Source organism: Dryobates pubescens, chromosome Z (genome assembly GCF_014839835.1).
Source record: "Dryobates pubescens isolate bDryPub1 chromosome Z, bDryPub1.pri, whole genome shotgun sequence".
NCBI lineage: Eukaryota > Metazoa > Chordata > Aves > Piciformes > Picidae > Dryobates > Dryobates pubescens.
Genome location: NC_071657.1, coordinates 78,637,772 through 78,654,528, shown reverse-complemented (window position 1 = coordinate 78,654,528; position 16,757 = coordinate 78,637,772). Strand labels below are relative to the sequence as shown.

The 16,757-nt window shown below is 58.0% G+C and overlaps 1 protein-coding gene across 2 annotated transcripts in view; it reads left to right on the top strand.

Annotated features, from left to right (window-relative positions):
- The window catches only part of PAX5 (paired box 5), a 142,761-nt gene that overhangs the window by 19,978 nt on the left and 106,026 nt on the right, over positions 1–16,757 (top strand). For both annotated transcript variants that reach the window (XM_054178165.1, XM_054178166.1), the window contains exons 4-5: positions 2,425–2,489; positions 4,925–5,053. In XM_054178165.1, coding sequence (XP_054034140.1) covers positions 2,425–2,489; positions 4,925–5,053 — 194 coding nt within the window. The remainder of the gene's footprint in view (positions 1–2,424; positions 2,490–4,924; positions 5,054–16,757) is intronic.

Sequence of the window (16,757 nt, the reverse complement as noted above, 5' to 3'; positions counted from 1 at the left end):
TGTCCCAGCACCCAAGGGTGCAGACCACATCCTGCTGGGACGTCTGGATCCAGAATCAGAGAATCACAGACCCACAGAATCATCCAGGTTGGAGCAGACCCTCAGGAGCACCAAGTCCACCCCCTGACCTTACTCTCCAAGGGTCACCCTTGAACCAGAGCCCCAAGCACCACATACAAACCACCTTGAAACACCTCCAGCCTCGGGGACTCCACCACCTCCCTGGGCAGCACATTCCAATGCCTGAAGCATGCAGCTCCCTGAGGAGGGGGTGCTGGGCCCAAAGAGCTGTGGATACTTCTTTCCATGGATGGTGAGGATGAGGTCCTCAATGGCAGCAGAGCACCAAACTCTGCTGCATCTTGAGGAGCATGCAGGTACTGCTCACCCAAACATCCCTGCTGGCAGGGGCTGGAGCTGAAAACACAGCCCTGGGTGCACCCAGGATCAATCTTTCCACAGGTGGCCAAGGGATAATTAGAAAAATATGATATGAATATGGTCCAGAGAAAGGCCATGAGGGTGAGCAGAGGGCTGGAGCTGCTCTGCCATGGAGGCAGCCTGAGAGAGTTGGGGCTGTGCAGGCTGGAGAGGAGAAGGCTCCCAGCAGAGCTTCTTGTGGCCTTCCAGGATCTGCAGGGGGCTGCAGGAAAGCTGGGGAGGGACTTGGGAGGGTGTCAGGGAGTGATAGGCCTGGGGGGGATGGAGCAGAACTAGAAGTGGGGAGATTGAGCTTGGCTGTGAGGAAGAAGTTGTTGCCCATGAGGGTGGTGAGAGCCTGGCACAGGTTGCCCAGGGAGGTGGTGGAAGCCTCCTGCCTGGAGGTGTTTGCAGCCAGGCTGGAGGTGGCTGTGAGCAACCTGCTGTGGTGTGAGGTGTCCCTGCCCATGGCAGGGGGTTGGGACTGGATGGTCCCTGAGGTCCCTTCCAGCCCTGACAGTTCTGTGATCCTATACTGGACGTGGCCTTGGATGGTTGTGGTGGTGTAAAGTCCAAGTGCTTTTGGAGTGGAGCTTGGGATGTTTGCTGCTGTGGTGTAGTGTTGGAGGGGGCTATGTGGAGGCTTGCCCCCTCCTTCCAGCTTTTGCTCTGGTAAGAGAGCCAGCAAGGAGTCACACCTCTCTAGATGAGGAACACAGTAAGCACAGCCTTTACCAGATGAGTGGTTGGGGTGTGTAGGGATATCTGCTGAATTTGCAGATGGGGAATGACACCTCCTGTGCTTTGAAGGGAAGGGCTTAGTTATGTGATACCATGGGGTGCAGGAAGCAAAGTGTGGCCAGCAGGGCTGGGGAGGTTCTGCTCCCCCTCTGCTCTGCCCTGCTGAGACCACCCCTGGAAGCCTGTGTCCAGCTCTGGGCTCCCCAGTTCCAGAGACAGAGACCTGCTGGAGAGAGTCCAAGCAGAGGCAGGAGGAGGATCTGGGGCCTTGAGCATCTGCCCTGTGGAGAGAGACTGAGAGCCCTGGGGCTGTTTAGCCTGGAGGGGAGAAGGCTGAGAGGGATCTGATCAATGTCTGTCAATAGCTGAGGGCTGGGGGTCAGGTGGAGGGGGCCAAGCTCTTTTGGGTGGTCCTCAGTGATAAGCAGCAATGGACACAAACTGGAAGAGAGGAGGTTCCACCTCAACAGGAGGAGAAAGTTGTTTGGTGTGAGGGGGGCAGAGGCCTGGAGCAGGCTGCCCAGAGAGGTTGTGGAGTCTCCTTGTGCGGAGGCTTTCCAGCCCCCCCTGGATGCATTCCTGTGCAGACTGCCCTTGGGCTGAATGATCTCTGGAGGTCCCTTCCAACCTCTGATGTACTCTGGTACTGTGATACCAGGACACCCTGCTCATCCTGAAAGACAGGAGGCAGCCTAGAGCAGAGGGCTTAAACCTTGAGTGTTTGCAAGATCTGAGGCTGAGATGACTCTGGCTTTTGGCAGCCACCAGCATAAATCTTCTGTCAGAGAACTGTGAGCCAAGACTCAGAAATGCAAACCCTCAGAGCTGCCTGCCAGGACCTGAAGGGATCCTGCAGGAAGGCTGCAGAGAGACTTCTCATGAGGGTGTCTGAGACAGGAGCAGGGGGAATGGTTTGGAGCTGAGGCAGAGCAGGGTCAGACTGGAGCTGGGGAAGAAGTTCTGCAGTGCCAGGGTGGTGAGGCTCTGGCACAGGCTGCCCAGGGAGGCTGTGGCTGCCTCCTGCCAGGGGGTGCTCAAGTCCAGGTTGGATGAGCAGTTGAGAGGTGTCCCTACCCATGGTGTGTGGTTGGAGGAGAAAAGCTCTGAGCTGCCTTCCAACACGAGCCATTCTATGATCCTATAATGCATTTCAGAGGCATTTTTTCTGTGTGTGTGTCCATGCCCTGAGCCAGAAATGCAGAGCCTGATCCTGCAGCTGGATGCTTAATGCCAAGTGGTTTGTTTCTTCCCATCCCCCCCTAGGATCATAAGGACCAAGGTGCAGCAGCCACCCAACCAGCAGGTCCCAGCCTCCAGCCACAGCATAGGTAAGGAAAACTTCCTCTTCCTATTCCTCTTCCCCTTCCTCTCCCCCTTCTTCCTCTTCTTCCTCTTCCTCTTCTTCTCCGTCTTCTTCTTCTTTCTCTTCCTCTTCTTTTTCTTCCTCCTCTTTTTCTTCCTCTTCCTCCTCTTCTTCTTCCTCTTCATCCTCTTCTTCCTCCTCTTCTTCTTCCTCTTCATCCTCTTCTTCCTCTTCTTCCTCTTCCTCTTCTTCTTCTTCTTTCTTCTTCTTCTTCTTCCTTCTTCTTTCTTCTTCTTCTTCTTCTTCTTCTTCTTCTTCTTCTTCTTCTTCCTTCTTCTTTCTTCTTCTTCTTCTTCTTCTTCTTCTTCCTTCTTCTTCTTCTTCTTCTTCCTTCTTCTTCTTCTTCTTCTTCCTTCTTCTTCTTCTTCCTCTTCTTCCTTCTTCTTCTTCCTTCTTCTTCCTTCTTCTTCTTCTTCCTCTTCTTCCTTCTTCTTCTTCCTTCTTCTTCTTCCTTCTTCTTCTTCCTTCTTCTTCCTTCTTCTTCTTCCTTCTTCTTCTTCTTCTTCCTTCTTCTTCCTTCTTCTTCTTCTTCTTCTTCTTCTTCTTCTTCTTCTTCTTCTTCTTCTTCTTCTTCTTCTTCTTCTTCTTCTTCTTCTTCTTCTTCTTCTTCTTCTTCTTCTTCTTCTTCTTCTTCTTCTTCTTCTTCTTCTTCTTCCTCTTCTTCTTCTTCCTCTTCTTCTTCTTCTTCTTCTTTCTTCTTCTTCTTCTTCTTCTTTCTTTTACAAAGAAGGGGGGTTGGTGGGGGGGAGAGGAGCAAGCATAATGGATTACAAATATTCTAAAGAACTTTTAATCACTCTTATGGACAGATAATTCTGCATAAAACACCCCAGCACACGTGCTAATGGCTGCTGCTTTGTCATTCTCCAAGGGCTTGAACACAGCCAATGAGTTTTATAAATACTGCTGGAAAGGTTTTGAATTTTACTGATTATTATGATAAATAGCTTTCACCACCAGACAGAAAATTGAAATCTAAGAGCTCCCCTCCACCACCACCACCACCACCACCACCAAAAAAAAAAAGAAAAACCACCAAAAAACCCACCCCCACCCCTCCCCACACCCCACTCCTCCCTACTAATGGGGGTCTATAGAATGTCAGATAATTAAAGTAATAAATCAAGAAAGGGATACTTATTCATAACATTTTCTGCATCATTAGTCAGTAAGTAGTTTTGAATGTGGGTTTTTTTTTTCCCCCTTCTCTTTCATCTATCAACCATCCCTCCCCAGCACTCTTTGTGCACTTGCAAGCCTTTGAGTGAAGAGGGAGCAAAACTTCCTCAAACTTTTAATTCAGCCACAGTCTTGGGCAGGGTAGGCAGCTGCAGCCCTCCTCAAGAGGTGATGGAGTGCTTCTGGAGGGGGCTCAGGCAGGGCTCAGGCCTGTTTCCTTCTCCTCCTTGTTCCATGGAAGCTGCCAGAGCATGGGTGAGCTCCTTGCCACCTTGGGAGGCACCAAGCTCAGGAGCCCTTAGGGCTTCTTCACACCACAGCCCTGTGTGTGTGCCCTGAGCTTTTCCCTGTGGGAAGTGCCAGAACAATCCCAGAGGAGGGGAAGCATGCTGTGGTGGCTTGGGGTTATGTGTCTCCCTGAGAGGAATGAATAGAGAAGGGAAATTTTGGTTCCCAGGGCCTGGGGTCCACTGAGCAGGGGTGGGGAATGAGGAGCAGGTTGCTCAGCCTCAGGCAGCTCCAAGTGGGCTGTGGCTGGGGGTCTGCAGTGTGGCCCTGCAGAAGAGCCCCCATGCTTGAGGATTCCTTCAGCCTGTGCAGGCTGCTCTGCTCCCATAAGGTTCCTGTGACAGTTCCTACACCAGGACCCTGATGGGAAGATGTGGAGGTTTCCTTCTCTGCATGGCTGTGGTCCCAGTCAGCTGCATCCACCTTGCTGGTCACAGAAGCACTGTGACACTGGAATGGACCTCTGGAGCTCACCCAGCCCAACCCCCCTGGCTCCAGCAGGGCACCCACAGCAGCTTGCCCAGCAAGCCCTGTGCCCTCAGGATGGAGTGAGAAGTGACTGTGCTCTGCTCCCACCCCTGCTGCTGTGGCCCCTGCTGGCTTGGGTTGGGTGAGGGTCACAGAATCACAGAACTGTCAGGGCTGGAAGGGACCTCAAGGCTCACCCAGTGCCAACTCCCCTGCCATGGGCAGGGACACCTCACACCACAGCAGGTTAAACACCTCCAGGGATGAGGCTTCCACCACCTCCTTGGGCAACCTGTGCCAGTCTCTCACCACCCTCATGGGGAAGAACTTCTTCCTTAGCTGGAAGGGCTGTGGTTGGCAGCAGGTCCTCAGCCTTCCTCGCTCATGCCAGGCAGGTTGGTGGCTCCTGTGCATGCTGCTGCTTGTGTTGTCCTTGCCCACTGACCTCCTGACCTTGCCTTGCAGCCTCCACGGGGTCTGTGACCCAGGTGTCCTCTGTCAGCACCGACTCTGCTGGCTCCTCCTACTCCATCAGTGGCATCCTGGGAATTGCCTCCCCTGGCACCGACAGCAACAAGCGCAAGAGGGAGGAAGGTAGTGCCATCTGCTTTTGGGGAGGGGGCTCTGTGGCCAGGAGGGATGGGCTGGGGGCAGGGCAGATGCTATGTGTGTGTGTGTGTGAAATGACAGTCCTCAGACTGGGGTAGGAGGGGGCAGAAAGCAGCCCCGAGGAAAAGGACTTGGGGGTGCTGGTGGAGAAGCTGCCAGGAGCAGGCAGTGTGAGCCTGCAGCACAGAAGGCCAAGGGCAGCCTGGGCTGCATCCACAGCAGAGCCTGAGAGGTGATATTGCAGGTGCCCCTGGCACTGGGTTGCTTCTGTCAGTCCAGAGGCTGTCTGGGACTGGATCATAGGATCAGAGGATGTTAGGGATTGGAAGGGATATCCAAAGATCTCCCAGTGCAAGCCCCTGCCAGAGCAGGAGCAGAGAATCCAGCACAGGTCACACAGGAACACATCCAGACAGGGCAGCAAAGGCTCCACAGAAGGAGACTCCACAACCTCTCTGGGCAGCCTGCTCCAGGGCTCTGGCAGCCTCCCACTGCAGAACTTCCTCCGCCTCTGGAGCTGGAACCTGCTGGGCTGCAGTTGCCATCCACTGCCCCTTGGCCTCTGGCAGGCTGCAGCTGAGCAGAGCCTGTCCCCTGCCTCCTGACCCCCAGCCCTCAGCTCTTGAGAGACATTGATCAGATCCCTCTCAGCCTTCTCCTCTGCAGACTGAACAGCCCCAGGGCTCTCAGCCTCTGCTCCCCAGGCAGTGCTCCAGGCCCTTCCTCATCCTTGTAGCCCTCCCTTGGGCTCTGTGCAGCAGCTCCCTGTCCCTCCTGAGCTGGGGAGCCCAGAGCTGGCTGCAATCTTCCAGGTGAGGTCTCAGCAGGGCAGAGCAGAAGGGGAGGAGAACCTCCCTGGCTGTGCTGGACACACTCCACTGAATGCCCCCCAGGAGCCCCTTGTCCTTCTTGGCCTCCAGGGCACGAGGGATGTTTCTTATGCTCCTTAGTTCCACTGCAGGAATTATGGTGCTGTTTTTAATCTCTGTCCTGGGCATTCACTGATGTTTGGAGAGGAGGATGCCAGGGAAGCAGTTCTGCCTCCATGTCCTACCAAGGCAACCTCTGCATCCTCCTCAGTTACTGACAGCTTGTGGGGAAGAGTTGAAGCCCAGATCATGGACATGTCTGGGGTGGCAGTGGGCACACCACAGTCTGTGGTGCAGGCTCTGAGGTCAGTAGGCAGAGGGTGGTTGCTGACCCCACATCAGTACCTGCAGTGCTGTTCTGCCAGCCAGGTCAGGCTTCTGCACCCACAGTGCCCACGGACTCTGCTGGTGGCAGAGTCGTGCTCGGTGTGCTGGATCTGGGGGAAAAGCTGCAGTTTCAGGCAGGTGAGGGGGTGGTGGTGCAGGGACTGTGCCTCTGTGTGTGTGTGTGTGTGTTTAAAGCTTGCAGAGCCTGCTGTGCATGCCACTGCTGGCTGGCACTGTGGGCACACAGCTGGTGCCTGGCCCACAGCCAGGACAGGGGCACAGGGCTGAACAAACTCTTCTTGGCAGTGAGGCTGGGGAGACACTGGAGCAGGTGTCCCAGGCCTGGCTGGATGGGTCCTGGAGCAACCTGGGCTGGTGGGCAGGGGACTGGAGCTGGGTGGTCTTAGAGGACCCTTCCAACCCAAACCACTCTGTGGTTCTGTGTGGAGAGGCACAGAATGATCCTTCAGGGTCTTTGTCTGAGGGGATCCCCGGAGTGCCCATGTCCCCTGCCCACTCCTGCTCAGTGCAAGGTCCCCTCTGGGCAGGTGGGCCGCGGAGGTGCTCACCGAGGTGCCCCCGAGGCTCCCTGCCGCCTCTGCGGGGAGCTGGGGGGAAGCTGTCACCTCCTGACGGCTCCTGTATCATGATGCAGATGCACAAGGGGGCAGAATTAACTTTGCCATCTCCTGACTTGGAGAGCCGGAGGGAGGCCACCTGCGCAGCCAGCCCCGCGGCCGCGCCGGGCGCCGGTCCGCAGCCGCCGGTCCGCAGCCGCCGGTCCGCAGCCGCCGGTCCGCAGCCGCCGCTGGAAGTTGCCTCTGCCGCCTGCCTCAACTTCACCTCCTGCAGCCGCAGGGCTGCTCGGGTGGGTCCTGGCTCCTCTGGGTAGGGGAGCGAGGGGGCTTCCCCCTCTGCCCTGGAGCGCCGCCGGCTGTGATTCATTGCCCGCGTTTGTTCTCCTCGCTCCCGAGGCTTCCTCAGCAGCTGTCACCAGGCTGTAGCCCAGCGGGGAGCTGGCTGGGTAGCAACAGGGGCAAGCCAGAGCAGACAGCCTGTGTTGGTTTTTACAGAGCTGAAGGTGTCATTCCCACCCCCCTACCCCCTCTGCTGCAATGTGGGCTTGCAGCAGATGTACCCTGGCAGGGGACCGCTTGCTTGCCGCTGGTGGTTAAGGGACAGCGTCCTGGAGGCTGGCACCGGGAGCTCCGTAGCGAGGCAGAGAGCTGCAGCCAGCTGCAGCAGGCACTGCCGGGCATCACATTCACTGCTCCATCCCTGGAGGTGTTTGCAGCCAGGCTGGAGGTTGCTGTGAGCAGCCTGCTGTGGTGTGAGGTGTCCCTGCCCATGGCAGGGGTGTTGGGACTGGGTGAGCCTTGAGGTCCCTTCCAGCCCTGACAGTTCTGTGATTCTATGATTCCTCTGCAGGTCTCTTCCTTCCCAGTGAGGGGGGGTCCATGTAGGCTGCCTGGGGACAGGCTGGATCCTGCCCTTAGAGCACAACAATGCTCCAGGCTGGGAGCAGAGTGGCTGAGAACTGCATGCCAGGAAAGGATGTGGGGTGTTGGGTGGCAGCAGCTGGAGCTGAGGCAGCAGTGGGCAGGGGGGCAAGAAGGGCAGCAGCAGCCTGGGCTGGAGCAGCAATGGTGTGGGCAGCAGGAGCAGGGCAGGGCTTGTGCCCCTGGGCTGGGCACTGCTGAGGCTGCAGCTTGAGTGCTGCCTTCAGCTCTGGGCCCCTCACTGCCAGAAGGAGACTGAGGGCTGGAGCAGGGGCAGAGAAGGGCAAGAAAGGTGGGGAAGGGTCTGGAGAAGAGGGCTGGGGAGGAGCAGCTGAGGGAGCTGGGGGGGTTGGTGTGGAGCAGAGGAGGCTGAGGGAGACCTCCTTGCTCTCTGCAGCTCCCTGAGAGGAGGCTGCAGCCAGCTGGGGCTTGGGCTCTGCTCCCATGGAACAAGGACAGGACAAGAGGAGATGGCCTGAAATTGTCCCAGGGCAGGCTTAGGGACATCTTCTTATGGAAAATGTTGTCCAGGCCTGTCCCAGGCTGCCCAGGGCAGTGTTGGAGTCCCCATGGCTGGAGGGGTTTCAAGCTGTGTAGCTGTGGTGCTGAGGGCCATGGCTTGGTGGTGCCCTGGCAGTGCTGGGCTCAGGGTTGGGCTCCACGATCCTCAAGGTCATAGTTCTGTGATTCTATGAGAAGCTGTAGAGGAGCAGGTGGGTGACAAGGATGTGCAGAATGATTTTGATGAGCCACCTGCTAGTGACCAGAAGGAGCTTCAGGCAAGCCAAGGGTGAGCAGTGATCCCCTGGCCAGGGCGAGAGGAACACTGCCCCCGGTGCCCACAGCTGGTGGCAGGCTAGGGGCTGGTTCCAGTACACTGCTCACAGCTGGGTGGGTGGTGGACCTGTCATGGGCACCTGGAAGGGTCTGCATTTTGAGGAGTGCTGAGCATCTTCTGACTGGAAGTCAGAGGCTCCACAGTGGGGTGAAACAGCTCTGGGTGAGCAGTGAGAGGAGGGTGAGGGGCAGATGTGCCTCCAGGAGTCTGGGCCAGAGAGGGGGTGCAGGGCATGCTCTGGTGGCAAGGGTGGTCTCTGGGCTGTGAGTGCTCTGGGGTAGGACCTGAGGATCCTGAGGAGGGCTCAAAGCTGGGCAAGGCCGAGGTCAGCTCTCTGTCTTCAGTCCTCTCTCCCAGAGCTCTGATGCCCATCCAGAGCTGTACCTAAAGGATAAGTGGCAGAAGACTGAAGCCCAGCAGCAGGAAGCTCCTGGCACCTCTGTGCCATGCCAGCTGAGAAGGATCCCAGAGTAGACACATGTTAGGGGCAGAGGGCCCAGGGGGAGCAGAACTGAAGAAGTGCTTCAGTGCCAGGGTGGTGAGGCTCTGGCACAGGCTGCCCAGGGAGGCTGTGGCTGCCTCCTGCCTGGGGGTGTTCCAGGCCAGACTGGATGAAGCCTTGAGCAGCTGAGTGTAGCTGAGAGGTGTGCCTGGGCATGGCAGGGAAGCTGGAGATGAGCTCTGAGCTCCCTTCCACCTGAGACATTCTATGGTCTCACTTGGGGTCTCCTCTCCAGCTGCTGGTGAGTGTCATCCTTTGGTCTATGCCAGGCCCAGCCCAGGACTCCTGCTGCCTCAGGGCTGTGCTGTCAGAGGTGTGCTGCATCTGCTGCTTCTTCCTCAGGTGGACTCCTTCCCAGAGTGAGGGCAGCTCGCTGGGGGGATTCCAGCTGGTGGAGAAACATCACCCCCCCTGCAGCAGAGCCCTCTGAGCTGCCTGAGCTGCTCAGTCTGCCCACCTCCTGCCTGGGCAGGGGTCCTGCTTTTGGCATGGGTGGCTCCCATCTGCTGCAGTGATGGTTGTTCTCAGGGTTGGGCTTGGCTCCAGCTGGTTTCTTGGTTCCTGAACCAGGAGCTTGGTTCCTGTTCCCTCTCAGGGAGGTGTGACCAATTTCCCATGGATTGATCCACAGAGGTTGGAAGTTTAATCACAGCATCAGAGACTCACAGCAACACCCAGGTTGGAGCAGACCCTCAGGAGCACTAAGTCCAGCCCCTCACCTTACTCTCCAAGGGTCACCCCTAAACCAGAGCCCCAAGCACCACATCCAAACCACCTGGCAACACCTCCTCCCTAACGGGGACTCCACCACCTCCCTGGGCAGCACATTCCAGTCCCTGACCACTCTTGCTGGCACTAAATCTTTCCTCCTGTCCAGTCTGAAGCTGCCCAGTGGCAGCTTGGGGCTGTTCCCTCTTGTCCTGTCACTAATTCCCTGGGAGCAGAGGCCAGCACCAAGCTCTCCACAGCCTCCTTTCAGGGAGCTGGAGACAGCCATGAGCTCTGCCCTCAGCCTGCTCTGCTTCACACTAACCATCCCCAGCTCCCTCAGGCTCTCCTCATCAGCTTTCTTCTCCAGGCCCTTCACAGCTCCCTTGCCCTGCTCTGCCCTGGCTCCAGCACCTCCACATCTCTCTTGTGCTGAGTGCCCCAAACTGGACACAGCACTGGAGCTGTGGCCTCCCCAGAGCTGAGTCCCAGGGCACAGTGCCCTCCCTGCTCCTGCTGGGCACAGCACTTCTGATCCCAGCCAGGATGCCTTTGGCTTTCTGTGCCACCTGGGCACACTGCTACACACCATGCCATGGATTCAGTCCTGGCTGGGCCGAAGCCCTGGGTGGTGAGAGCTGCTGCCCCAGCCTGTGGCAGTCCTGCAGGGGTTGTAAGGAGAACCCTGCAGCCAAGGGGCTAGTCATGGGGATGTCAACCTTCTTTTCCAGCCATGGGTTTCCAAGTCTTCATTACCATGAAGTAGATTTTCCTGTAGCTTCCCTGGAAGTGGAGGATCTCTCTTCAACAGATGGAGTGTTGGACAGCTCTGGCTACAGCTCTTTGTGGCAGCCACTGCTGGCAGAGGACCTGGGTCCTGGCTTTGCAGAAGCTCATGGGGTGTCACTCATCCTAGAATCATAGAATCACAGAACTGTTAGGGCTGGAAGGGACCTCAGGGACCATCCAGTCCCAGCCCCCCTGCCATGGGCAGGGACACCTCACACCACAGCAGGTTGCTCACAGCCACCTCCAGCCTGGCTGCAAACACCTCCAGGGCTGAGGCTTCCACCACCTCCCTGGGCAACCTGTGCCAGGCTCTCACCACCCTCATGGGGAAGAATTTCCTGGGACATGTCTGTTGAGAAACTGCCCTGGAGCAAAAGCCTCCCCCCTCCTGAGCAGAGGCTGGCATCTCCTCCCACTCAGACTTACTTGGAGCTTCCTGGGTCTGTTTAGGCACTTTTGGTCTGAAGGGGTTTGACCATCCCCATCAGGGAGGACTTGCTGGATGAGGGGGGGTCACAGTGCTGATGGGGTTCAAGGGGGACTGGATGGCCACTGGTGTAGGAGTGTGGGAGCTGAGGAGCTCTCGGATGCCCATGCTCTGGGGCACTGGCAGGAGGCAAACACTTCTTGTAGCCAGAGATGGAGTGCAGGAATCAGCCACTGGTGAAGTCCCACGGGGACAGAAGTCCTCATAATTCCTCTCACCCCACACAAGGACCTGAACCTGACAGTACCTGATGGGGACTGATACTGTCACCTCCAGCTCTTCCCTGGGGTCTTCTGCACCATGGAAGTGATGTTCAAAAGGCTGGAAGCCTCTGCAGATCTGAGTTGCAAGGGAAACAGCTGTGAAGAGAAAGCCTAGGGGCAAACTCAGGAGGAGAACAACCACTTGGCCATGGAAAGGTGAATGTGGGACTTGGACAGCCTGAGAATTGGGCAAGGAGAAACTGAATGAATTTCTACAAGGGCAAGGGGACAGTCTTGCATCTGGGAAAGAACAACCCCTTGGAGCAGGATAGATTGGGGACTGATCTGCTGGATAGCAGTGAAGGGGAGAAGGACCTGGGGTCCTAGGGGGTGGAAGGATGACCATGAGCCAGCAATGTGCTCTGGTGGCCAAGAAGGCCAAGGGCATCCTGGATTAGAAGGGCTGTGGTCAGTAGGTCAGAGAGGTTCTCCTCCCCCTCTGCTCTGCCCTGCTGAGGCCACATGTGGAATATTGTGTCCAGTTCTGGGCCCCTTAGTTCCAGAAAGAGCTCAGGGAACTGCTTGAGAGAGCCCAGCAGAGAGCCACAGAGCTGCTGCAGGCAGTGGAAGATCTTCCTCATGAGGAGAGCCTGAGGGAGCTGAGGGCTCTGTAGCTTGGAGAGGAGGAGCCTGAGGGTGACCTCATTGCTGCTGACAAAGATGTGCAGGGTGATGCCCAGAGGGTGGAGCCAGGCTCTGCTGGGTGCTGCCCAGTGCCAGCACATGGGGCAGTGGTGGAAGCTGAGGCATAGGAAGTTCCCTGGAAACAGGAGGAAGAATTATTTCCCTGTGAGGGTGGCAGAGCCCTGGAGCAGGCTGCCCAGGGGGGTTGTGGAGTCTCCCTCTCTGGAGATACTCAAAACCTGCCTGGGTGTGTTCCTGTGTGCCCTGCTCTGGGTGACCCTGCTCTGGCAGGGGGTTGGGTTGGATGATCTCTGCAGGTCCCTTCCAGCCCCTAGCATTCTGTGGTTCTGGTGCCAAAGGCCAGGAAGTGGCAGCGGCAAAGTGCATTAAAGCCTCCCAAACCAAACTCTGCCTGGTGCGGGTGGCCAGGGGGAACAGGTGGAGTCATGCAGGTCCACACAGAGGTTAAAGGGAAATCAACCCCCTCTGGAGTCCCAGGGAAGCACTGGAGGTCCCTTTAATAACGTCCAGCCCCTCTCCGTCAGTGCTGGCTGGAGTTATCTCTGCTCCTGGGGAGAGCTGCAGTGACTCTAATGAGATGAAGCCCGGGGAGGGAATGAGGTTCCGCAGGGTCAGCAAGTGCTGATTTGAATTCCTCCTGCTGATGCAGGTTGTCCTTTGCTTTGCAAGGATCCTTCCCTACAGCTGCAGTGGGCTGAGCTGTCTGTCATTAGCTGCTCCAGAGAGAAGAGTTCCCCCTCACCACCTGCACACTGAGATCCTCATTTTGACGGAGCTGGACCCAGGCCCTCCCAGCTGCCTTGCAGGGGTGGTCTCACCTGCGCTGCATCTGTTGCCATCTGTGCTGGGTGGAGGTTCTAATGATGCTTGGATTCCATTGAGGGCTTCCCCCAAGACCCTGAACACAGTCCCTCATACCATGGGGACTTGTTTTCTGTGCCCTTGGCATCCACCCTACTCTGCACCTTGCCTGCAGCATCCTGAGGGTGTGAAGTGGCAGCAGCCTCTGGGCACAACACTGGTGGTTAGACACTGGCATTGGCCTTGGATGGTGCTGGATGGACACAAGCAGTGTTGGTGTCACCCAGGGGGGGTGGTGGTTGGGCACAAGCAGTATTGGTGCTATGCTGGTCTGCAGCTGCCTGACCACCCAGGATGGAGACAGGTTCCTGGGCACCTTCCCCTGGGCTGCTGATGTTGTGCCTTGGCTCAGCGTGCAGGCAGCTGCTGCAGTATCTTCTGTGCTGCCTGGAGACCACTTGGTGAGGGATGGCAGGGCCAGACCCTGCTCACTGGTGCCTAGGGACAGGCCAAGGGCCAAGAGGCACAAAGTGGAGGCTGGGAGGTTGCATCTGAGCAGGAGGAGAAACCTGTTTGGTGTGAGGGTGCTGGAGGCCTGGAGCAGGCTGCCCAGAAAGGTTGTGGAGTCTTCTTGTGTGGAAGAGCTTCCAACCCCCCCTGGGCATTGTGCTGCTGGGCAAGCTGCTGTGGGGGCCCTGCTGGAGCAGGGGGGGCTGGGTGAGCTCCAGGGGTCTCTTCCAGCCCCAGCACACTGGGACTCTGTGATGCCTTTGGTTTGGGCACATTGCAGTGTGAGGATGGGCACATTCCTGCTCCCTATGCTTGGCTTGCCCTTGGCTGGGGGTGAAGGGAAGCCCCCAGACCAACCACCCAGTTGTCTACCCAGCTCAGGGGCTGCATGGTCCAGCTCCTAGGGCTGGACAGCACTCAGGAGTCTCCCACCATGCCAAGGGGGCTGCTCTGTGTTTCCTCCCTGCTGCCCATAGTGGATGCCACACCTGCTTGGTTATTTTTGGTGGCACAAGTCCTGCCTGTCCCAGGTGGGACAATTCTGTCTGGTGTCACAACTTCAGTGCCAGACGGTGATGCTGGTGCCACACTGCCTGGCACTGACACCAGTGCCCCTGCCAGGGCTGCTGTCAGCAGAGGCAGTTCCATCCTCCTGTACCAACTGGTGTCACCCTCCACAGGGCTTGATTCTTTCCTGCATAAGCTGACTAATCAGAAATGGTTGTGCCCTGGGTTTGTCCTCCTCTCACTCCATGTTTTTCCCAGTTGCTTCCCTGGCAGCTGGCACCCTGCCCTGCTCTCCCCAGCAGGGGGGCACAGGAGGTGGTAAGGTCTTGTGACACACCAGAGCCACGAACAGGGACCCAGGAAGCACATAATTCTTCCCCATGAGGGAGGTGAGACACTGACACAGGTTGCCCAGGGAGGCTGTGGCTGCCTCCTCCTTGGAGGTGTTGAGGGCCAGGCTGGATGAGGCCTTGAGCAGCCTGGGCTGGTGGGAGGGGTCCCTGCCAGTGGCAGGGGGATGGAGCTGGGTGGTCTTTGAGGTCTCTTCCAACCCATTCCATGAATCTGTGTATCTGTAAGAGATGTCCACCAGCAGCTGCCGAGCATGGAGGGAGAGGAGCTGGCCGTGGTGGGAGGCAGTGTGGTGCCAGCTGCACGGGAAGCAGGAGGGAGCTGTCAGGTGGGCGCCGGCAGCTGCTGCAAACAAATCACAGCTGGCAGTGCCAGCTAGGCAGCCCTGAGCTGGGGAGGTCCAGGCGGGGAAGGGGCCTGATGGGCTGGGGAAACAAATTGCCCAGCGCTGTGATACCTCAGCTCCCAGCCACAGAGGGCAAACAGCCTCCAGGGAGGAACACAGGTTTTCCTTTGGGGGATGGGAAGGCAAACACATTAAATTAGGTCACGACACAGAACCATAGAATCACAGAACCACAGAACTCCCAGGGCTGGAAGGGACCTCAAGGCTCATCCAGCCCCGGCCCCCCTGCCATGGGCAGGGACACCTCACACCACAGCAGGTTGCTCACAGCCACCTCCAGCCTGGCTGCAAACACCTCCAGGCAGGAGGCTTCCACCACCTCCCTGGGCAACCTGTGCCAGGCTCTCACCACCCTCATGGGCAACAACTTCTTCCTCACAGCCAAGCTCAATCTCCCCACTTCTAGTTGTGCTCCAACACCAGGCTCCGTCTGCCTGTGCAGGAAGGGGAGCGAGCAGGAAGGAAAGAGGACAGGGAGGGGGAAAGAGACCGAAAAGGCTTCATCAGGCATTTGCGATCCAATTGACAGTCAGGGCGAGTGAATGGACCTTATCAGATAGAAATCATCCTCTAAAGCGGCAGCTTCCCCCGGGGCTGCGGCAGGACACACGGACAGAGGCCGGCGGGGCTTTGCGGGGCTCGACTCGGCTCGGCTCGGCTCGGCTCGGCCGCCCGTCGCTGCTACGGCTTCTTTCGGCTCTCCCCCGGAGCAAGCAGGGAGGGATGAGCGATAAGCGCCGTCGGAACCCGTAACTGATGGCTCCGTTCGGCAGAGCGCCGCCGGGAATGGCCCCGGTCCGGTGCCGGAGCAGCCGCGGAGCCTTCCGGGTGCGGGGCGTCCGCCCGGGCTGCGGTGCTGGACGGGGCTGGGCTGGCACCAGCAAGGGCATGGTGCTGGGGCCCAGGGCTCATGCTGGAGGTTGTTGGCCCTTCTGCAGCGCTGTCTTTTGGGGAGAGGGAGGTCAGCAGTGGGTGTTGGCGTGCTGGGCGTGTGACCCCTCCTGTCCTTGAGCAGACCTTGGGCAGTGGTCATGAGCCTGACCTCCCCTGCTCTGCACTGCCCCCTGACCGCAGCCCTTGTGCCTGCCCTGCGGTGGTGGTAGAGTTATCGTCATGGATTCCTACAGCCCCGGACTCTGGAGGCGTTCAGGGCTTTCCCCAGCAGAGCTCTGTGTCACACAGCTCCTCACACACCATCCCTGCTTGTGAGCAAGGTTCAGCTTTAGTCAGAGAGGACAACCCCTCTGAAATTCCTCATGGCTGCAGGGTCACATCCCTGTCCTGTGGGATGTGTGGTTCCCTGCTCGATGTCCTCCCTCAAGCACCCTTGCAGGCTCACAGAAAGTGTTGGTTTGCCACTGGCTGCCTGGTGGGGCAGAGAGGGAACACTCAGATGCAGCAGGCTTCAAAAAGGACTTCCAGAGCTCTAGGCATAGATTGATTGTACTTTGCCTTTTCTTCTTCCTGGAGGAATTATCCCATCAGATGGAAGGGGAATAAGTGATCTGGACAGGCTGCCGACGTGGCTGAGGAGAACCTTAGGAGGTTCAATAAGGCCCAGAGCAAGGTCCTACAGCTAGCTCAGAGCAGCCCTGGAGACCAATCCAGGCTGGGGGAGATGAGACTGAGAGCAGCCCTGCAGAGAAGGACTCAGGGTGCTGGGGGGCAGAAGCTGGAGAGGAGCCAGCAATGGGCACTGGCAGCACAGAAGGCCAAGGGCAGCCTGGGCTGCATCCGAAGCAGTGTGGCCAGAGCTGCAGAGAGGGGATCCTGCCCCTCTGCTCTGCTCTGGGGAGACCTCCCCTGCAGGGCTGTGTCCAGCTGTGGGGACACCACCAGAGGAGAGCCCTGGAGCTGCTGGAGAGGCTCCAGAGGAGGCCAGCAAGATGCTGAGAGGGCTGCAGAAGCTGTGCTGTGGGGCCAGGCTGGCAGAGCTGGGGCTGTGCAGCCTGCAGAAGGGAAGGCTGCAGGCAGAGCTGAGAGCTGCATTTGCATCTCTGCAGGGCAGCTGCAGGCAGGCTGGGGAGGGACTGTTGAGAAGGGGCTGTGGGGCTAGGCCCAGGGGCAGTGGTTTGGCAGTGGAGCAGGGCAGGGTTAGGTTGTCCCTCAGGAGGGAGTTGTGCAGAGGGAGGGTGGGGAGAGCCTGGCACAGGCTGCCCAGGGAGGTGGTGGAGGCTCCATCCCTGC